Raw genomic sequence first — 23,752 nt, 5'->3', positions numbered from 1 at the left:
GGCAAATGTGTATTGTTCAGGACTTAAATGGGGCTAAGGGGACAAAGTCAATTGACATATGGAGAGTCTAACTCAAGGACACAGGACTAAATTTCTTCCCACTCTCATGTATGAAGCAAAAATGAGACCTTTCCCCTTATCTTGCAAACCTCTACATTCTGAGCACAGCTCTTCTCCATTTAGACTAGTCAGTGATGTAGTTGTTGACTGATTTGAGATGAATTAGAAACCAAATATAATATTTTATCATCCACAACTCCCATTCTTTCCTCTGTTATACAATGGCTCTTGAGTTATTTGTGCACAAAGGAGTGTGTGGGGACAGGAAATTTGTTGTAAAACTCGTGGACCAGGCTCCGACTCCTAATTTTCACCCCCCACAACACAAGTTCTGATGCATCTACTGAGAATGTGTGGAAGGTTCTCTTCATGGATCTGAGAGCTTGATCATCTCTCTAAATGTGTCTTTTCTGATGTATGCTTAGAAAGAAAAGCCACTCAGAATTTGGCCCAAAGGAATGTTGAAAGACTAAACTGTAGATTGAACAAAAGTCCCAAAGTGTAGATTGCGTTTCTGATCCTGTAATGAAAAGATGAACAAAATCACCCTTAGTCAGTGATTGGCACAAACTCAACTCGTTATTCTGACAAGGACTCAGCATGTCAGTCAATGGAAAAAGAAGTATGAGAGTTGATTGAAATTGATTGTAAATGCCAGCTTCTTGACAGAATGATATGCTAGGGCCACAGTTAGTCATTTTTGGATATGTAGTACAGTCACTGAGGCTATCCACATTATTACTCTGCGGGTGTTGATTTCTCTGCAGTTTCCCCATTTAGTCGTGGGTAGAATCCTCAATTGTAATTTTCTATCTCTAGGAGTTATTGAACAGCATGATGGTTCTCTTTTTTGTATCAGAGTACCAACAGTTCTTGCGTATAAAATGTTGAGGGATTTTAAATTGGGTGTTTCTGCTTTCTTCTCTGCTATCTGAAAATTTGGCAAAAAGGCCAAAACTGTATCTGAAGCCCTGTCTCTTCTCAGTTATAAAATTTCACGCTTTCTCTTCCATTCAGTGTAAGTCCAGCCCTGAGCTACAGGCAGTCGGGTGAAACAGTAGAGAGAGTAAAAGTACATCACTCTAATTCACCTTTTCCCAAAACAGATGCAATCTAGACATACTTTCTTGACCTAGTGTTTTTCTCTCAAGTGAGATCACAGTTGGACTCCTATTGAGAAATATGAAGCTAGGGCCAAGTTTTCAAAAATAACTTCTGGGTCCTTTTTGGGTACCTAAATGAGGTGGCTGGAGTTTTAAAAATGCTCAGTACACAGCTTCTCACAGAGGAGTTAGATTTTCAAAAAAGCTCAACTGCTTTATATACAGTGAAAGTTATTTAGACTCTCCCGTTTCCAGCAATATGAGCACAGAGAGAGAGAACTCCGGAGGGGTTGAGGAGTGGGGGAGCAGGGTAGTGATTGAGAGAATTTGTGGGTTAATCTAGGAGTTAGAGATATTTGGAGGGAAAGTGCTACGAAAGTAATTATTATTATGTAATACCTCTTTGGTGCCAGAAGCAAGGGATATATACAATTCTCATCATAGTATTCAAGAAGGCAGGTGAGGTAGGACCAATCCTGAATGTTCCATAAACTGCTTCATTGAGAAGCAACACTTTTAAGTCTTTCAGTTCTACTGACAAATGTCAAGTCTTATTGGCTTATTGCACAGGACCCTAGGTCCACATCCAGACAACACAGCGAATACAGGCCATACTTTGCAAGTCATTCCTCAAGAGCGTTGATGACGGGACTTTGGAGCACTGTCTAGTACACAGAAGAGAATGATATCCATATAGGCCAAGAGTCATGGGCTTATATAGAGAGTGTGTGTGTGAGAGCAGAGGGTCTATTAACATTGTGAATGTGTGTGGACTTAGTATTGTTGGTCAAATTGCGCATGTGTTTACTTCACATACCAATGCTAGCCCACTAGAAGGAAAGGTGTACAGGACCTAGGAACATTCCTCAGTGTTCCTCAGAATGTAAAATCACCTCTAATTTGGTGACAGTCCCCTCAGAATGTTCAGAAAAGAAGGAAGTTTGGAGCCATCAAATATAGAGACACTTGCCAGGATGGATCAGTTTTTCAAAAAATGACTGGAGGATTTAAGAAAGAACTGAGCAGCAAAAGTGTGCGTCCGTGCGTCCGTCCGTCCTGCAACAGGATGGCCACAGCTGTGTACTTAAAGAATAAGGCTAGCACAGAGGGCGAGAGGACGATGAAAGAAGTGTCTCTTCACTGCAGTGGAGAAACATCTGGCATAGACAGAGAGGCATCTCTTGAAGTTAAGTGTTGCACTTAGCAGTTGGTTGTATAAGCAGGCCAGCTGGCTTAGTTGGTATCAGTTGTACCTGTCAGAGTGGAAATTAAAAGTACATGGAATTCCAGGCTCCCTGCTGCCATGAGTGTGCCACAGATTGTTTTGTTTGCTACTCAGAAAAATTGGAAAGAAATTCTCTGTCAGCAGATGCAAGGAAACACGGGCCTGGGCAACAGGTGCTGGGATTGGGAGCTAGTTTACCCACAAGTCTTTAATATTACAGACACAGTGATGAACCAAGATGATATTTGTGGCCAGGATGAACAGGTTCATAGAATTCCTGTAACTTGGAGTGGAGGAACCCATGATGTTGCTGAGCATGGATGATGAAGATAATTTATTTAGTGCCTTTCATACTAGGATTTCAAACTTTCCCTTAATCTTTCATGCCAGTCTATCAATTCTAAGGTATTTGATTCCCTTCATCATAATATCTCAGGACCTCACAATTACTTATGGATTTTATCATCACAACTTCAAGTATTATCCCAATTTTATAGTTGGGGGACAGAGGCACAGGGTAGATTGTGACTTGCCCAAGATGATACTGGTAGTCTGTAGCTTAGAATTGAACCCAGGTCACTTGAGGGTCAGTTGAACGTTTTCTAGTTCTAGCAACATTGTTACCAAATAGCTATTTCTGATTTAGAGGAATATTTGAAGAATCTCCATTCAGTCTAGAAAGCAATCTGCTTCTTCGCTATAGAATATAGGGGCTTTCAAGAGCTTTTACTTAGACAGCTCTAGGAGCAGAAGAAGGAAGGTGCAAATATCTGCAATTAGGAATCTGGGGGTGGAAGGGACAATAGAGAGATTTTTTGGGTCACGTACCAATGCTCTTCATATTAAAAGGCAGTCCAGCTAATCAATAATTAGATCCATTGTGCTCCTTTGGAAATGAAATTCTGTGTTGCAGGCTCTCTGTCCCTCCTTTGAGCCTTGGCATAAGACCTCCTTGCTCCACATATCTATTAAGATGCTTTCTGACAGTGATCTCTCCAGTTTGTAGAGTCAGTGAGTTTCAGGCTTTGTCTGTTTCTGAACAGTTTCTGCAGTTCCACAGACCAAAGCTGTGTTTGTTCCCATGTACAATCTGGAGCCTTTAATGCACCTGTCGGTCTCTTGACATACAATGCACCAATGTCTGTCTGTCTGATTTTTGAAGTGTTTTGGATAACCTAATGCAGACATATAGTAATATAAATGTACTGTATCTAATCTATAGGATATCTATGTTGTGAGTGATTCTGTTAATGAATTTAATTCAGTATCTACTAAATAATGCTTTATTCCTGTCATCACTTCAGGTCATTAATAGGCTCGTTTGTCAGTATGAAGGGTACAATGTTTCACAATAGTTGTTTTAATGAATTAAAAATAATTGCAAAATAAATTAATGCAATCAACACTTACCTCAAGTGAAGGCAAAGTGGCTCTATCATATTTACCACAGTAGATCCATATTTGCCTATGTATATATGTATTGCTTTTACTTATATTTATGCTTTGCATTCATTTGCTACTAAAATACTGATTTTTGGATTTATTTATTTTTTTAAATTATAGCTAAGTGTATCTATGGAGGCAGAGTGTTAGCAGAAGGTCAGAGGGTTTTAACCAAGAGCTGCAAGGAATGCCGAGTAAGTTTTAATCTTATAATCTTCTACTGTTTATATAAATACGCAGTGCCCATAAGTGACAATGATAACCTGGTATATTACTTTAGGCTTCCTTCATAAACATGTGGTATCCATTCTTTTCAAAAGCTGACGGTAACTTCAGGGGAAGCCAGATACACACAGACAAAGCTGGAACATGGTCTATTTAGGATAATAAAGTGACCAATAAAGGTATTGTCCTTTCTCTTTGGTCCTTACCTGGGTTGTAGAAAGAGGTGTCATTTTAGGGCCAGATTATGATCTCAGCCACGCTGGCTGAAATCCTTGGAGTTACTCTGGATTTACACAAGTATAACTGCATGTTTTCTGGCCCATATTTAAGCCTTGACTACTCACATGCTGAAAGTTAAGAAGGTGCTTAAATGCTTTGCCGTGTTGGATCCCACTCCAATGATCCACAGCACTTCTGCTGAGTAGAGCCTCTTCATGTGAATAATCCCATATAAGGAAGCCTATGTTTGTTCTCTGGAAAATTCCTGTTCTTGTTTATCTCAGTGGATTAAATCTGAAATCTAATGACAATAATTTATATCAAGGGAGCGACACCACTTTACACCAACAGATTTTAACCCCCAGAGTATTCGTTTAAACATTTTCTTTCTATCAAAATAAGGCCAAATGAACTCCTGGATATGCTAGCTTCAGAGTTACCAGTCACAGAAAATGGGGAAATTTTAGGAAACAAAACTGTTGTTGATATAAAATAACTATGATCAGACTTAACCACATTTCTTTTCATTCTGTGGTTCTCTACTGAAGATGTGAGGTTGGTTTTGAGCTCTTTCTGAATGTTTTGATTTTCGTCGTCTTTTGATTTCTTGCCATGTGTTTGACCTGACTTCTTATCATCAGCACTTGCTGTTCATGAAGTGAAGTTTTGCCAGCTGTCACATGCCTTGTATGCTACTTATGCTTTGTAGGCCAAGCCTTTCATGCAACCTTTGTCTGCAACCATGAGGGCTAGAAACATGTGTTCTTTTTAAAAAAAAAACTGGGTTCCTCATGCAATCTCTTGATTTCAGCATCTAACGCATTAAGAAAAAACACCAAATATAGCAAGACCTACCATAAAACTGTGACAGTTGGCAACACTGCCAGTGGCAAACCTGCTCCCTCAGTGAGGTCCTGCAGCCAAGGCTGCATGCCACACATGCAGCAAGGTACTGGGAAGCTGGAAGACTTGAGCTGTAGCTGGGCCCCCAGTGCTGCTGTGCTCCCCCTCACTAGGGATCTTCTCTGTCTTCCTCTTTGGCTGCTGTCTCCTCTCTTTTCCGGTTCTGAACCTGCCAGGACCAGCAGAGAGGAATGAGGCAGCAGCAATGCCACCCAAGCCCCACTACTGAAAATCAGGCCCTTTGAGGTGCTCAAGTTGGGCATCCCAAAACTGAGGCACTGAAAATCACTGTTTATGCTTAAAAATTGCAGCTATCTAACCTCTTTATTTTGTCTCATTGGTAGTTCACTTACCACCACAGTATACAAAATCTAAAATACCTAACAGAAGAGAAACAAGCCTCATGTAAAGCAGAAGAAAAAATTCTTAAATGAAAACCTGGAGTGAAATAAAATACTTCAATTCCCGCAAGTGCTTATGTAGATTAAAAAAGGAAAAAGCAGCTATCTAATCCTGAGTTTAAGTGTAGTCTTTTCCTTAAACTGTGGGAATAGAAATATCCAAGTAGATTAATTTTAGATTTGATGTTCTAGGGTAAAAAAATGAATCTAGCTCACTGCCTGTCACTTTACTACTGTTGTTGCTAAAGATTGCTAGAGCTGTGGATTGAAAATTGTGACCCTGACCATCAGACACGTTTTCATCAGTGTCATTTTTTTAAAAAAATTATTTATTTCCAGAACGGAGTTTTAGTAAAAGTAACAGAGACCTGTCCTCCATTGAACTGCTCAGAAAAAGCTCACATTTTTCCAGAGAACCAGTGCTGCCGCGTTTGCAGAGGTAAGCGGTACATGCTTGGATGGAATGTTAGTCATTGGGTAGTTTCTGAGATATGTTGTAATGAATTACGCCTGTTTAATTGATGAGAAACTGGCTACTTACATAAACCTGTACCTGTAAACAGTGTCCTGCATAAACCAACCCGTGTTGTTCCTTTGGGAGGAAAAATTAACAGAGACAAGACAATAACTTTTCTGGACTAAGGAGAGAGAGGGCAATGGACACAATGTTTCCTGTTGTCTGCAAGACCCTGCTGCTAAGGATTAATTATGTTAAAAATGGGTATGTTCTGAGCTGCTAAATTCAGATCTGAATGTCCAGAGTTCCAAGATGTTTGGATGTGGGATTTTGGGTTGTCCTATAATAGAGGTAAGAACTAGTGTGAAGTTGAGATCTCACTCCAGATCCAAACTTTGAAGGTGCTTGGATCTAGGGTTTTGTTTTCGCATATTACTTCCTTAAGAGAAACTTCTATATTACACATTAAGGGAAAACTCTGTTTCTATCTCTGTATCTAGATATATAGCTTGCAAGATCAGGGTCTTAGCCCATAAATATTTAATTAGTGTATATAAGTAATTAAATATTTACTGACAAAGGCCCTGACCTTGCTAGCAACTCCATGTGGTAGCGGGGGTCTGCACATTTGAAGCAGCTTACAGGATTGGTTTCTAAGCATATAGACATCATTAATTTTTAAGCCGTTTCTAAAAACACTTGTAGCTGTTGAAGTAAGCTGTAAATGCTGATGTTGCTGCTTCTCTCTGAGGGGCCGCTGTCTTAATGACGCTGTGTAGCAGATGCCTACAGTTTGATCCAGTGCAGCTTCATTACTTAAAAGCACGGAAATCTGCGAACCTCAAAGAAGAAAGAAGTTCTATAACTATATAGATTCTATATTATTATGTATGCTTTAATGAGTTACCCTAGATATGTTTTTATTATTCTATTACATAATGCCATGAATTTACATGCCTGCAGGTGTTTTTCAAACATAAAAGAAGAAAAAGTCCCCTGCCACTGCTATGAACTCTGATTTCTAGGGCTTTTCAAATGGTGTGACTTTGTCCATCCTGTTCTGTATTATCAGAATGTTAGGATGGACATTTCCTCTCTGATTGTTTATTTTTTGTTCTTTTATTCCTTTTGTCTTATTTACAACTGGATAGACTGATCATAATATCTAATATATTACACTGGGCTTTTCTTTATACGGAACATGTCTTCTGTTGGGTTACCCCTTGCCTCAGTTAGTGAAACCTGAAGAAATATCAGAGCTTATGATGATGTTTAGGACTTCAGCTCCCACTAGTCTGAACCAAGTGGTGAGCACATGGTTGTCTCTCTGAGTGTGATTTGCAGTGTTTTAGCAACTGACCCTGGTTCAGCAAAGCATTTAAAAACTTGGATTGGGGGCAGAGTGCTCAGTACTCTATGGGATCGACCGCTCTCTGAGCTGGTATTCTGCTTTTATTTTGTGAGAAAGAGATTGGGGCAAACTTGAAGAAATACAATATTTAATATAGTCATTTGGAAGTATTGTATTAACTGAAATCCTAAATGGAGTGTTGTAGCAAATATGCAAAGAAACATACAGTAACTTACATTTGCCTTTCAAAATATATTTAGTTTAGAAAATGTCAAAAAAAAAAAAAAAATCAGCTGGATTTTTCCAGTGGATGTTTATCCGTAACCAATAAAATGATTGTCACCTGTAGAGCAGGACTTCATTTTGCAAGTCTCTCTCAATTTATGTTTTCATTAGGGTTCAGACATTTTTTTCTAAATGCTATGTTAGTACAGCAATGCGCAGTATGAAAATCCCTGTCGTAGATAGCACTGTGATAGGTGTGGTTCAAAAACCTATCATATGCTTCCCCCCTTTTCTCTTTTTCTCCTGACTCTCCCACTCCCAGCAAAGAAATTTACAGTCTGAATGAATGAATGTGAGGGAAATGAGAAAAGAGGGAAGAAAATATTATATCGTTGTGATAGCTAAATTCTTACACCATGCCTGTCTACCGCACGGTTTTTCATAGTGTCCATCTCTGTACTAATTAAGTACCTAGAATAATATATAATATCCCATGGGAGAAGAAAAATCTGTGGTGTTTTCACCGATTCACGTTGTGAGTCAGCAAAGTACAGTAAAATACTGTAATAGACCCAGCTGATAGACTTGCTACTCACTCATTTTTTTTGAAAATGGTTAGAAGAGTAATTACTAAAAATGATACCCTTTCTTTCTTTTCCTCCCTCACCACAGGTATATAATATAGTGGCATCTAACTTATTCATATGACATCATTTCTGTGTTTCATTGAAATCACTTTGTATGGTGTACAGTAACAAAGATGCAGAAGAACAAATTGAATCGATAAAGGGTTGTTCTGTACAGTGACACTCTAGCATTAAACATGAGGGGCTAGACCCTGCAAATGGATTTGCTTAGATGCAAGGGTGTGCCTGACCAGATCCATGTGCAGGATTTGTCCTGACCAATTACTAGTGATATATCCAGGGCATGTTATACTACAAACTTAAGTCAACCTAAGTTAGGTCGACTCACATAACCTCCAAAGTAATTTCTGTGATGGTTCATGTCCACGCTACCCTCCTTCTATCAGTGGTGCATGCCCTCGCCAGGAGCACTTCCACTTACTTAAAAGGGGCGGGGGGGGGGGGGGGGGCTGAGACCCTCTACACACAGCTCTCTCTGAGAGCCTGGTCCCCTCCTCCCACCTCCGCTCTTGGTTCCCTGTTCCCCATCGGGAGCCTGGCTACCCCTCTCCCCCGATTCTCCATTCCCCACTGGGAGCCCTTGCTCGCTGCAGGGAGCTGGGAATCTTGATGCAGTAGCTGGGGTCCCTGCAGGGAGCCTTGGTGAAGGGAACCCCCTCTCCCTGCCCACCTGCTAGCTAGCTGGAACCCCCACCTCTCTGGCTTTTTTGTCAATTTCACGGCTCCAGCATGGAGCCGTGAAATTGACAAGAATGACAGCCAACAGTAGATGTAAGTAACCCGCAATGTCTACACAGACACTGCATCACCTTAACTACACTCTAACTAAGCCTCCCCTCTTGTGGAGGTGGTGGAGTTTTGTCAGTGTAGCAGTGCACTTATATCGGCAGAACTAATGCTGTAGTGTGCACACTGACATAAATAAGTCTGATTTACCTTGACTAACTGATTTACCTTGACTAACTTTTTGTAGTGTAGACCACAGGCCCCAGCTATGTGGGTTCCTCCCCTGACAACGCACTAGCAGAGTGGACATTGATGTAAAAGTACAGTTGTAGTGTGTAGTTATTTTATAATCTTGCCTGGGAAAATTCACAGCTGTTCCATTAGACACAAATAACTTGGGATTGTTTTTAAAATCGAAGGAAGGTTTTCAGCACAAATCTTCATATTTTTTTAGTAGTCACTCTAGGTTTATTTTTATTGTCAAAAAGCAGATGCAATAATAACAATAAAATAGTTTGGCGAAAATGTGTTGTGCTTCTTTTAACTGTTGGCCTCCTTGCTAGAGAGAGTGAGTAGTTTTGAATGATAGGCTGGATCCCACATCTCCTTCCCCTGTCCAGTGAATGGTTCAAATAAAGTTTCACAAGAGAACTTCACGTTGCTGCTACTTAGTTTCTGGTGTGTGTCAACTGCCCCAACAAACCCAGATTATTCAATCGTCCTCTCTTTCTTAAGAGAGTGGGGGAGAGAGAATAATGAAGTGGTGAGAAATGCTCAATTTCTATGTAAAGTAATTTCTTTTTGCTGTCCAATCATATGCTTTGGCTGATGGGTTTAGATTGGCTACTGACACTGGTTGGCAGCAAGTGTGAAATCCTCCTGATGAGCTGAAATGTGCATTTTATAGAAGAAAACAGAGGTGTAATATAAAAATCTGGCTTCTGTCACCCTTACATTTATTGGTTATCTCCAAAAAAAAGTTTGATTTTCAACTGCAGCTCAGAGAGGCACTTCAATTAGCATATTTCTCATCTTTCCCTGTCTACCTGTGAGACTCAAGATTTTTCTGACTTGCTCCATCTTGCGCACATCCCTTCCTCCAGCCAATACAATTGGAGTTAAGCATGTAGGTACTTTTTGAAAAACACACTAGGGGCCTATCTGCATCTTTAGGCACCTTGATAGCTATTAAAATCTGGCCTGTAGGCCCATATCTACAAAGGTCAAAGCAAGTTATGAGCCTAAATACCTTTATGGGTCTGGGATGTAATGTCTAATTTTAGACAACCTACTTTGAAATTGTTAGTCCTAGACATTTGTGCAGTTCCTTCCTGGCACCACACAGGTGATCAGTTCATGCCCTGAAGCATTAAATTTGATTACTTTTATAGTTTGCTTAATTTACTGGTCACAGTGCAGTCAAATAACATCAAGGGGCAAGCTCCATTTATTAGAAATAGTAATACAAAACCAACAAATATGCTCTTAAAGGGAAAAAAATCAACTGTAGATCAAGCAAACAAACCAATAACCGTGACAAAGGAGGTAGTAACATGATCAAAAATATTTGGAAAAAGAGGTCATCTGGCCCAGCAAAAATCTAGACAATCTCTTCTGTATTTAATTCCCTTCGTGATAGTATTTAATTGTATTGTGAATGTCTTCAAAGACTTTGGTGGACTGTTCTGCACAGTTATGACTTTCTGTGTGGGGGGAAAAATTGGTTCCTGACATCCATTGTGAATGTGTTTCTGTAATTTTAATTCATGCTCACTTGCCTTGTCATCTGTGTTAGACTGACATTAGTTGAGATTCAGTGCTATTTAAGATTTTATGCGATGGTTAAATCCTCTCCAAGTGCCTTTTTGCTGGGATACAATTATTTTCCTTTTAAGCTGTTTCTTATATCTAGAGAGTGGCCAACAATCTTCTGTCAGACATTCCTGAATATTATGAAGCTTTGACAGTTCAGTTTTTACCTACCCAATGTGATTGTATGAATTCTGTTATTCACTAGCCCTGTTGGAAGCTGGGAATTCTTTGGTCACATTGCAATTCTGATGATGGTTTCTACTGCTTTAGATATTTTAAAGGAACTGGTAAAATACACTATTACTGCAGAGATCTACTCAAAATTTGAAATTTGTATTCTTTTGCATTCATTATTTACTTGTTTAGTGCTCTGTAATTTCCATCATGAATAAATTTGTACCAGCCCCAATTTATCATAGCAATGAAGCCCATGCTTAAATCCATCCCTCTTTAGTAAAGTATTTAAACACATACTTGACCAGCTAATCAGTGGAACTTAGGTATGTGCCTAACTTTAAGCATATGGTCAAATGTTTTGCTGAACTAGAGCCTCTAGGGCTGAGAAGAGCATAAGAATCCCCGTTACCCCACAGTACATCCACACAGTAAGATCCTGTAATTTGGTTGCTAGCAGGAGCGTTCAAGAAGCAGTCAGGCCAATGTTGACTGCAATGCTACAGAAAGTGTAGCAGGAATGTAGAAATGGTTTCATTCCCCTACAGATAAATCCACAACTGCAGAGATCTAGAATGTAAATGTGCATCTAGAAGAGACATAACTGCATTTTTCGTTGGTATGCTCCCCTAGCCAGACTCATCTGCTTTTCCACTGCACATGTATAATGGCTGCACCGTCTCTGCTTAGGTGATGCTTCTAGCCTGACTCACAAAACCACAGTGCTGCACTTAATATTTTGTACTTTAATGTACATTCCTTTGCTGGCTAACACTAATTTTATTTGCTCTGTAAAAGCCAAGTGACATGGCGTTGAAACAATATATATATATATGCCTTCACAAAGATATTTTGCCACTTCCCATTTCTGAATGTTCTTAACAAGTTTAGTCAAGTGCTATGGGAAACCGAGATGTTGAGCCTAGCAGCAGGCAATATACTTTAAAATCCAGGTCTGATGATGGTGCTTCACAAGTCACTTGTAATAACAAACACTAAGCCAGCCTACAGATGGAGGAGGGTGTTCTATAATTAGGAACTTACTTTGACAGAACAGATTTCTCTAGATTCTCGATTTCTCTAAAGTCTCTAATTAAATGTAGCTAAGTTAGAGAACTGGAACATTAATTTTTTTGTTCTGCAATCATATCACAGCCTATAGGTTTGGAAAATATGATATAAGATAGAGGCTGATTTTGAGAACAAATTGCATCTTGATATTGTTGATAACTAGAAAAGAACAAAAGAATTAAGGACTTGCCTGTAGAACTTGAAAAGGTAGCAATTATTATGGTACAAGATGGATAAGTAGGAGAGTGCACGTCTATATCAAATTCCTTCTGAATTTCAGAGGTGGCAAATAAGCAAGAGAGAGAGATCCTAGAGATATTCTGTGATACTGAGAACTAATCAAGGACTTTAGACTTTGGAGAAAATTCTGATTTAGAGATGGAAAGTTGAAGAGATGATGAACAAATCAATCTCAATCTACTGACCCCTGACTGACCAGAAAAGGGAAGTATCACTTTTGTAAGTGTGTCTCTAATGATGAAAAGTGCAATCACCAGGGTAAAGAGAAAATAGAAACCATGGTCTTTCAGGGCAGAAAACCAGATAACACCAGATAACAATAAGGAGCACTATTCCTAGAGAGAAATGCTGAGGAAGGTAAAATGTACTAAGTGTACATATTTTGGATGAGAGAGAAGTGGTATACATAACAGAAAATCCTAGCATAGTGTTAATAGCCCAGTTAAATATTTTCCTTTACTATTTATGAATGTGAAGGGGGTTTAGCACTCTAGTAAATTCATAATGCAATGTGTAATTCCATCCCTGTAAAATACATGGTAAATCTCAAAAGTGATCTGTACATTTTCAAAAATCCAAGCAACCTTAGTTTTCAAGAATCCAGAGTGAATGTAAAATTTCAGTCAGGTGGGTTTTTGTAGAAGGAATTTAGAAAGTTGTGAACAAGTATGGAAGAAATATTCTAAGGTTGGGCAGTGGGGTGAATCCATCTTGATAGAAAAGCTCCACTGCTGAGTCACAGCAAAAGTAGAGATAAATCATATATTGTAGAGGGCTCTTTTTATTTGTATGGTTAATACTATTTTTAGGTTAAATGGTGGAATGGAAATCAGAGCTGGTCTCGCATGTTAATGTGTAGTGAAATATTTGAGGATGTCATCCTTTTCAATACATCTTCTTGTTCTGGTGCAAAGTCTCAAATGCTGCTTACTCTCTTCTAACCAAACTTTTGATTCTCCATTATCATGTACAAATTTGTTGAAAAATAGCAATTTTGAATGATGAATTGAAGGATGAATTGTATCCTGGAAAGGTGAATAGAAAGGAATGCATAGCATCTTCTCTTGGTCAGTATACATGGTTATCATTAATGCTCACTTGAGAGTTGGCTACCCTCCTTACCGAAAAGCTGAATACTGTGACCAAAGGCATCTAAGAATGAAATGACATTCCCTATAATGAAGAGGATTCAGAAGAGCTCATTTAGACGAGTCTTTGCCAGGCACAATGAAGGAGAATTTCACATTAGAATGCCTGGAGGATAGTGTCACAAAACTACACAGAGTATGGCACAATGAGGTACATATTAATGCTGATTATTTGAATTCCGCATGTTTTAATACAAGATTGAATATACTTTGTATTTCAGGTCATAACTTTTGTGCAGAAGGACATAGATGTGGTGAAAATTCAGAGTGCAGAAACTTGAAAACAAAAGCTACTTGTGAATGCAAGAACGGTTACATCTCTATCCAGGGGGACTCTGCATATTGTGAAGGTAAACAAGATATTCCACAAAGTAACTTCTTAGCATCCACTGAGAAATTTACTGTAAAGTAAATGGCTGCAGAATGAATTTCATTATGAAGTCCAGTATTTGTGATACTGGCCCCTGTCAGAATTTATATGTGGAAACTTCAGATAACCAAGATAAGTGGATGATATGCTGGAATACTGACTATCCATGGGCATCCCCGCTGCCATGCTGTGATCTTTCTAGGAATATCACTTTCAAGCAATGGCACTTATGCTGGCGGTGTTGTGTTGGGGCTGATGCATCTTTCAGAAATAGAGCTAATTATGGAGGTGGCAGTTTTGGGAGGGATGCAAACAGCACCATTAAAGAAATCCACAATGCCTCTCATGGTTTGAAATGTTATGGCCGTGCACAGAAACATTAATCTGTAGTCCTTCCTTCAACTCCTGTGAGTCAGGTAATTTTCCAGAATGGTCTTAATGTTGTATAGAAGAGACATACTTCCCAGGAGGCTCTGTTCTGTGTTGCTGCACTACTTCTATTTGCTAATGAGGTATTATTTCGCCTCAGGAAAGAATGCAGTATGGCATTGCTCTCATTTTCGTCTTTGTGGTGGAGAGAATCCAGTCCTGTTTCCTGTAGCTTGCTCTTACGTGTTTGATGGGTTACTCATTACTGTATAATCCGTTAGTGTGATAAATTAACATTCACAGCATTCTGTTTTGCCTTATCAAGTTCGTGAGTTTTTAAAAAAATATAATGTCCATGCATTTTGGGTCTTAGTGTTTGATTTTTTGCCTTCATGAGCCTTTTTACACTATTTTCCAAGCATCCCCCTTCCATCAGAGCTGATGATGGAAAAGAAATGACATTTTTGACAAGCTGATAAAGTATACTGCAAGAACAGGGAGATGAGACTGAGGAATACGAAACAGAGATGTGTTGTGCTGGCATCAGCTGATTTTAAATAATCCTATTGTTAGGAGGAGAAATTTTTTTTACCATGTATAATGACCAGGACTTTTTCAGACATGATGAACAAAGGTAGTCTGCAAATTAAAACAAAAATATTCCAAGTCTTACAGCATTGTTGGTGCATCTCTTAAAAGATCAAAACAAAACTCTGAATTCTTTACATGCTTTCAGGGAATACAAAATATTTCCAATCATTTACTACATGGGGTAACAGCAAAGATACAATATATTATGAAACTTCTTCTGTACTATACAGATTGTGGGAGTAGATAGATGCTACCAGGACTACAATAATAAATGTCATCAATGATACAGTACAATATTCTTAGGGTTTGTTTTTTTTTTTTTGACTGCTCAAAATAAAACCAGAAGTCCCCATTTTGAAAATGGCTTTATTTGGGTTTTATTGTTTTATATAGCAGTTTGTCTAATTCCTTTATCTGGCAGCATTTTAAACGTCTTTGCTCAAAATAGTATTTGAGACATTAACAGTATTGGAATGTGGGAAAAAGCCTAGAGAGCTGTCTGAACAAATTAGCTGAACTTGTAACGTCGTTGGTCTCAGAATATCTAGCTGCACTATTTGAAAGGCAAATCCAGGCCTTATCTTTTACAGATGTGTACTGAACAAAAGATGACAGAAGAAGGTTGGGACTACTTCTTGAGGTCAAGAGACTGATGCACTGTAGTTCTCTTCATCCACCTAAGAGTTGTTTCACTGGGCTAAATCATCAGTAGTGCTCTGCAGGTGGCATCCCCTGTTGGGGATCTATGGCTTGACATATTCATTAGCCAAGGAGCGACTCCCTTACGCCCTGTAATAAGGAATCCTTAACCATCCACAGGAAACCCCTGTGCAAAGCCTGTATATCTCACAGATCAGTCTTTCTAATCTAATTACTATAATCTAGCTGCCTAATCTATTGAATAGCACTCAATTCCTAGTCATTTGACTAAATTCTGCTCGCAGAGGCATGCACAGCTGTCATTGAAATCAATGGGGGCCATATGCATGCCTCTGAGGGCAGAATTTGGCTTAGTATGGGGGCACAATATCAAATTTCATGCGAATTTGTATTCATAGGAGTTTATCAGATTCCTGTATCTATTATTTAAATGTTAAATACAAATATTTCTTAGACTGAGACACAAATCTGTTGAACCAGGGAAAATTCTCATGTTAAGTGCTGATAATTCAGTTCTCTTGTTTCTAAGGATTGAAATATAATGGCATATAAGATCACTTCTTCTGAGACATGTAGTTTAAAATATCTCTTACTGAGATATCTAGGTACAATGACACTTTAGTTCAGAATGCTGTGGATTGTTAATTCTGAGCTTCCAGGTTTCCTATCTCCTCCAACATTATTTTAACATTTTTGGTATGTTTTAATGTGTGGTATTGTTTTTCCTTCCCCATATTGTATGGTCATTGCTGTTGACTTCCACTGATGTAAGTTTTTTGCCTTTCTTCACGTTACATTGTCATCCCTTATTTGCTTGCGGCATTGTTTTGACATTGTAGCATCTCCTCTAAAGACTTGCATTGAGCCTATTTGATTTAGTTTCCTTATGTGTTTTTGTAACTTTGTACCATTATATTTTCAAAGTAGCATTTACTTTGTCAGGGGAGAACTTTACTGTGGTACCAAGGCCCATTAAAGATGTTGATGAACATCACGTTTTTAAAATGTCTGAAACACATCTATGGTTCATTCTCCTCAACATCTTCTTTTGAAATTGCCATGTTAAAGCATGCATCATCTATGTTAATGCAATAATTTTAAATAGGAAGGGTCTGGTTATGCCTTCGGAATAACCACCCATTAAAAACTATAATTTTTTAAAATCAAGGAATTTCTTAGCAAAGGCTAGTTTTAAAAAAAGTATACAGAATGAATAAAAAAGGTGATTAGAGGTACTGTATTAAAGAGAAAAGAAACCTATGCTTATTACTCATTAAAGTAATAGGTTTTTGTTTCACTAACTCTTCGTCTACCTGCTTTGTGCCTCTATAATAAGCATAGAATTCAATATTTTGAAAGTGATCTACTAACGTTAATTACGTACTCTCACAGGGCCTATGGGAATTAGTATTACCTCCTTTTTATAGATGGGAATATCGAGGCATGGATAATTTAAGAGCCTCGTGTTGAACCCTGCTCCTATTCAGTCATCGTTTGCAGCTGTACAAAGCTGCATGCTTGAGGTCTTGCACATGTGAGGATTTGCAGTTGTAGAGTGAAAGGCTAGAAATCAGACTCTTTGTGGTTTGCCAAATGTGATGCAACAGGTTAGTAGCAGAACTAGGATCAAAATGAAAGAGATCATGAGTCTCAGTGTCATGCCCATTCCTTTTCTAGGCCATGCTGCACCTAAAATTAACATTGTAATACTTCACACTTCTGTAATGTCTTCTGTTGAAGAATCTCAAAGTACTTTACAAATATTAATGAGATAATCCTCACAATGAAATATGTGGGGATAGATATTTCTTTCTCTCACAACCCAGATTACCTAACCTCCTAGTCCTGTGTGTCAGCCACACGATCCTCCTTATCTTCTAGATGCTGATAAGCAAGGGGATGATCTTTCTCTCATTGAAGTCAATAGGAGTTTTGTCATAGATTTCAGTGGGGGGGACGGACAAGATTGTTTATAACTTTTCTCCACCATTTCAGTTGTTTCTCTCATTTTTTTTTAATTTGTTGGCAGCAAGGAGCTGTTTATATGTCAAAATGATCATAATTGTGTAAGATTTGTAGTAAAAATGTACCTTAAAAAGAAGTATTTGTAAAAAAACAAACAACCAATCACTCTTCCCCCACCCTCCCACCCCTGGAAAACCCCAGGTAAAAATGATAACTTGTGATTTTTTTTTTTTATCTTGTCATACTGCACACCAGTGCCCCTTTTCCAGCTCTGAATGCCACCCTGAAAAGTCTTGTGATAATAGATAGAATATAAAAAGTGTCTATTGACCAGCGTAAAGGGAGCCTGTATGATTCATATTCTCATTCTGTTACTTTGCAAGCTATTTTTTTTCTCATTTAACAAAACTGAGTGACGGATGCACTCCAAGTCTTCTCCCAATGGGTCATTTAAAGAACATAACTAGCAAGCTTTGTCAATTTAATTGATCTTTTTTAACCAAATAACATAACAGCGATATTTTATAGGAGGAAAAATAAAATTTCCATGGAACTAACAGCATTAATTGGCCTATGATTAGGACTGGACATCCCAGCCAGAGTTTTTAGCCTTTGTGAAGGAGGTAAAAGTTTCCTCAGGTTAAATATGGGTCTGAGAGTGGTTAGTATTTGTTCCCCTTCCACCACCAAAGTTGGCGTAGGTTAAAGCTGGCAGTATAGGAAGTTCTATTTGGTCCTGGTATAATTCTGATTAGTTTCCTTATATGACTCATTAAATAGTACCTTGATAGGATGTCCTTGAAGTTCATTTTGTAGTATATGGCTAAAGCGGAAAGACTACAAATGTTTCCAAGGCTGCCATTTCCTGGTGAGTAAAAGAAGTCTATATTAGAATCCGTAAATCCCCCATCAAGAAAGTTGTGCTCATTCCACCAGACCAGTGTCACAGGACATCATAGAAGCATCATCAGCCAGTACGGATATTGGTTGCTAGATTCTCCAGACACTTCTTCTTGTATAACTTATTTATATCTTTTTTTAATTTCCATGAGTCCACTCATGCAATAACTACTTGGATTGGTGTTGGCTCACTTGATGGAGAATGAAACAGTGTTGTTTTATCTGTAAATTCATCTGCTCTTGTGGATGAAGTTCACCCAGTCCTGTAACTGTTGAGTTTAGTCATAGCAGTATGCAAATTATGGGCAGTCGGTATACAAATGTTGGCACTGAATGTGGTTTCTATAAGAGACTCCGATATGGCCACCAACTCAGAGAATGGTTCCAAAGCTAGGAGAAAGGAAAGGCAAATAAGAGAAAAGAAGGATAGGGATGCATATTATTAATGTATATTCATTCAAAGCAAAGACAAACTAAGAGATAAGACAAAATTATCTCACTCTATGATCTTCAAGCTTTTATAATATTTACACCCTCTACCTGGCTTTACTCTGAATCATTGATTGAGTTCCTAATTCAAATATTGATGATTGCTAACTCCCTACTACAGAAAATACTTTCATCTCCATGTAACTTCTTGGCTTTATATGTCTCTCTACATATCCAGTGTATCAAAAAGGCTAGAGGTAAATAAAAATACATATCAAGAAGACTTAAACATGTTACTGATCTTTAGTTTCTATTACGATCCTTGTAACTCACTGCAAATAAATTAATTCCAATTGAAGTACTTCTTCCTTTTTTTACTTTGATGGAGGAAAGACAGAGGACCTAAATTAAGGGATTAATTGAAACCTCTTAGTTGCACTTGGTATCTGATTGACTGAACCAAATTCTTTTCTTGAAAGGTCAATGAGTGATTCAGTAATTCTTAACTGCTTAACAAAAGAAACTAAATCTCTTTTTGTTTGCTTTGTAGACATTTCTTTGAGAGAGCGAGAGAGAGAGTGCAGAATTGTGGACATGAAGACTGTATTCAAATAGTTACCATCATATTATATTAACATGGAACCTTAACTTGTAGAGTTGGTTGGAAAGTTTCAGTGGAAAATAGCTAATTTCCTATATATTTCATAGTAAAAAAAGCCTGCAAGTCATTTTTTTTGTGTATTGAATTTTTCTATATTCAGTTTATGCTGTTAAGTATTAATACTTTAGTCTGATTATTTGCAGTATTTAAGTATTAAGTATTTTAATTAGATTCCTTCTTATGGATTGGATTACTCTGAGAACTGGTAGGATGAATTGGGGTCTTCAACTCTAGATTATTTGTTTGTCTGTCCATAGTGACTGAAAGACATTATGATCTGATGGCGGATAAGCTGACAAAGTGAAGAGAGGTTCTGATTTCAGTCCTGTTCACAGTTGGGTGGGCATCTTAGAAGCCATTATAATAATGGACTCTAATTGAGACCATACATGGTAATCTCACTTGAGAGGCCAGGGATTGAATGGCATGGAGATTGAACTATCCTTTCAGTCTTTAGATAGTCCATCCAGTTAGCTTTCATGTGTTTGGTAAATTGTATTGCTGCATCTGTTTTGTGGTGAAGTAAAGGACTTTACAGACAGCCTGCTCTTAATTATATTGGTGTAAATCTGGATTGATTTAATTGGGGTTACCCTACATTTACCTTGGTGTAAGTGAGAACAAAAAGTTTGCCCTCAGTTTTTCTAATGCTTTCAGTTTGCAATTTAAATCAACAGTGAAGTATTGAAGTGCTGCTTGCATAGTATATCCAGTAAGGACCGGATTCTGCCACTCTTGCTCATGTTGAGAACTACCTTACTCAGCAAGTAGTTCCACTGATGAAAATAGGAATACTCAGGGAATAAATATTATTCAGTGAGGTTAAGCATGGCAGTATCTGGCTCTAAGTGACTAATGAATAAAGTATAACTATCATTAAGACTTGTAGTGTCATTCGTTACAGAAGCCCCTTTTCATTGTGTGTTATGCTTCCATCAACAGAGATGTGCATTTTGCTGAAAGAAATTAGCCTTGCCATTTATTTTCATTCCACCACAAGCACTGCATTTGGGAAAAAAAATATCAGTCTGGAGATGGAAGGTTTTGGGTACGAAGGACACTGCATCACTGCCTTTTTTTGCTTCCTTCCAAGTTTATTTAGACATGCTAAAATGCTGAATATGTTTAATTTGATGGCATTTTTGTGGAAACAAAGAAATTTACATACTAGATCATGAATTTGGAGTTGCAGTCCATTGAGTATATAGTAATAGTGTTTCCTGGAGCAACTCTAGTGAAATTCAGGTGCAGTATCTGGGGTTATTGTGTTCTTCTAGGACAACGGATAAATTCAGTTCAAATGAGATCTCAATTATAAAATGGCATTGAGTATTCTGATTTTATTTATTTTTCCCTTATTTTAACGGCCAGTCCTTCCCTTTCACTGACCTATTAGCACATTAGGATTTAGGTGATCCAGATTAGAGTATTCTAATGTTCAATGCATATTTCAATGTTTGAGTGTTCTCAATATTTTCTTTTGGTCTTGAGGGGTTTTGCTGCTGCTGTTCTGTAAAAGGCATACATTCAAATATAATACTTTTCATGAAAATGTCAACACTGACCAGTTCTTGCCACACAGTGATTTTTTTAGGTGGTTTTGTAGTTGAAACACTGGCCTCAGACCCAGGAATTCTGGATTCAATTTCTAGCTCTACCACAGACTCTCTGTGCAACTTTGGGCCAGTCACTTTAATTTCTGTGCCTCAGTTTCCTATGTGTAAAATTAAGGTGGTAATCCTTCCTTTCTCCCATCCTTGTGTATTTCAATATTCAGCTCTATGGGGCAGGACCTGTCTCAGACCCAAAGACTTCTACAATGCTTAGAGCAATGGGGCCCCAATATCATATCCTGTAGACACTCCTGTGTCTACTATCTAAATAGTAAATGAGGGCAATAATAACAATAGCAAAAACAGTTAAAGTATCAATTACTTCCTATTCTAAGTATAGGGAAAGTTTGTGGTAGCTCAGAGTACGTCTGCCTTACAGTTGAGGTGTGTGATTGTAGCACACACATACATACCTGAGCTAGCTTTAATCTAGCTCTCTGATACAGCAGCAGTGAAGCCATGGTAGCATGGGGTTCAGTGCAAGCAGTATGAACCTGCCTGGTCCCCTGGGTACTTACTCAGGCCAGTTAGCCTGCACTGGAGTCCATGCTGCCATGGGTTCGTTGCTGTTGGTACCCGAGCTACTTAGAATAAAGCTAGCATGGATATGTCTACACATGCTACAGTCAGCCATCCAATTGCATTGTGGACATACCATCTGTTATAGCAGAGTAATACTTTCTCTACAGGACTTACACCAGCCATATTCTTCCCAAGGCTCTACTAACATTTTTACAGCTGATAGTGCTCCAACAAGGATGTACATTTAAAGGTGATTGGTTAGTTTCAAGTAGAGCTAGTCAGCAATTTTCCAGCAAAACTGAGTTTAATTGGAAAATGCCGATTTATTGAACCCCAAGAGTTTTGTAGGAACATCTGGGGTTCGACAAACTTTTGTTGAATAACAGGGAGTTTTCTATTGGAAACCTACCTGGTTTTCTGGCTGGCTTCTGGGGAATCTGAGTGTCTGGGGAACCTGGCCCCAGGGAATCCCTGCCATGTGGACTGCTCTGGGGTTGGGGAATCCAGGCTTCCAAATAGCTCAGGGGCAGCCCTGCCAATTGGGCTCCCCGGGTTGTAGCTGGGCAATGTACTGCTCAGTTTTGTCTGGGACTGGTTTCAAGCCCAAACTTGGGGTATGGAGCTGGCTGGAACCAAATGTTTGCCACGTTTAAAGTATATAACAAAGAAATTCCATGAAAGAAGAAAAAAAAACCCTCATTTCTTGGGGCATTAGAAAGGCAGAGAGATGCATTCCTAACAGAGGATTAAAATGTACTTGATCTTTGAAACACAATTGTGTAAACATACCTCTTCAACTCAACTTCTTTGTGTATGCATTCAGAGTCCACTCTGATGACAGAAAGACACAGAACAATTTTTACTGCTTTTTTTACGCCTGTTTTGCCCTTCAGAGCCTACAGTACTAAGAGAATCAGCTGGAATATAATCCAGCTCATGTGTCATTGACTGAACTGTTACCATAGTTTCAAAGCATTGGGGTTGCACAGGTGCTTCTGCCGTCAGAATTTGAAGAACAATGGGTTTGCAACTGAACTGGATAACTTGCCGTGCAGAGCCTTTGTGATATTTAGGAAGGAGAGAATCCAATTTGAGTCTGAAATTCCAGATTGCAGAGCTGGCAAATGGAACTCTCCCCCATCTGTTTACTTGTAAACTGAGCACATTTGATACGGAGATGACTGAGGAACAGATTCTTATACCTTTTCTCTTACAGAGTTGTGTCTTACCCTGGGAATAGTCAGATATCCTTAGTTCTACTGAAGAAGTGCTATCAGGACTTGGCCCTGAGATATAATAAATAATGGATGCTTGAAATGCCGTCATTGCAGTTATTTTTCCAACTTGAGTCTCATTTCTTTTCAATTTGTAAGAACAAACTATTCCAGGCTCTATGCTCCCTTAAGACTTCATTAGAAACATGAATAGTACCATATAGACTACATCTACACTTCTGGTGGTGTGTAAAGTATAGATACTGCATGCCTAGCTAGCACAGGTATAAATAGCAATGTAGACAGTGAGACATGGCTTAAGTGAGTGGAGCTGAGTGCCCTACATGCTTGAAACCCAAGGGTACATACCCTACATGGCTCTCTATGCACAGTGCCTCCCATGTCTACACTGCTATTTTCAGCAGTGTAGCATCGCATTGCCTGTTCTCTGCTGAAACTTTTCCCTGTCGCAATGAAAGGCTCTCTCAACAGGGAAGGCTCTGGCACCAGGGAGGAAGCAGGGGGAGCTCCCCTCTTCTGGAGTCTTTCCTCACTGCCAGAGTCTTTCATTGCGGCATGTAGCTACACATGTCATGTCTGTGCTCCTACAGGCTGTAAGTGTAGACCTAGCCACAGACAAATCCAGCAGCTGAACCTCATCATATCAGATATAAACAGACAACTCCTTCCAGTAAAATGAACAAATCAATACATTGTAAATACCTCACTTTCCCCAGATTTCAACCATCAAATATCTCCACTTATCCCCAAAAGCTGCAGTAAAAATATATGTATTAGCTGGTTGGAAAATAACAATTTAAAAAAACAAAAAAATTGTCATGAAAACTTTTTGTTGAAATTTCAGTAATTCGAGGAATATGTCCTGCTGTCCTCTAACTATGGCCATTGTGGCATGTCATGAAAGTCAGTAGATTTGATTGCCTCGGAGCAAAGAGGAGAGTCAGTTTCAAAATCAAGGGGTGTTGCAAAATTTTTGGGGGGATGCCCTGCCAGCAAACTGAATTTAC

General features: G+C 38.7%; 1 protein-coding gene across 6 annotated transcripts in view; it reads left to right on the top strand.

Annotated features, from left to right (window-relative positions):
* The window catches only part of NELL1 (neural EGFL like 1), a 394,533-nt gene that overhangs the window by 94,106 nt on the left and 276,675 nt on the right, over window positions 1-23,752 (top strand). For all 6 annotated transcript variants that reach the window (XM_067558184.1, XM_067558183.1, XM_067558182.1 and 3 more), the window contains exons 10-12: window positions 3,952-4,025; window positions 5,919-6,018; window positions 13,652-13,780. In XM_067558184.1, the coding sequence (XP_067414285.1) occupies window positions 3,952-4,025; window positions 5,919-6,018; window positions 13,652-13,780 (303 nt within the window). The remainder of the gene's footprint in view (window positions 1-3,951; window positions 4,026-5,918; window positions 6,019-13,651; window positions 13,781-23,752) is intronic.

This window comes from Emydura macquarii, unplaced genomic scaffold, assembly GCF_026122565.2.
Source record: "Emydura macquarii macquarii isolate MOO-44397 ecotype Brisbane River unplaced genomic scaffold, CSIRO-AGI_Emac_v2 contig_1876, whole genome shotgun sequence".
In the NCBI taxonomy this organism is placed as follows: domain Eukaryota; kingdom Metazoa; phylum Chordata; order Testudines; family Chelidae; genus Emydura; species Emydura macquarii.
The sequence above is the reverse complement of the archived record's forward strand: the minus strand, read 5'-3'. Positions and strand labels throughout refer to the sequence as shown.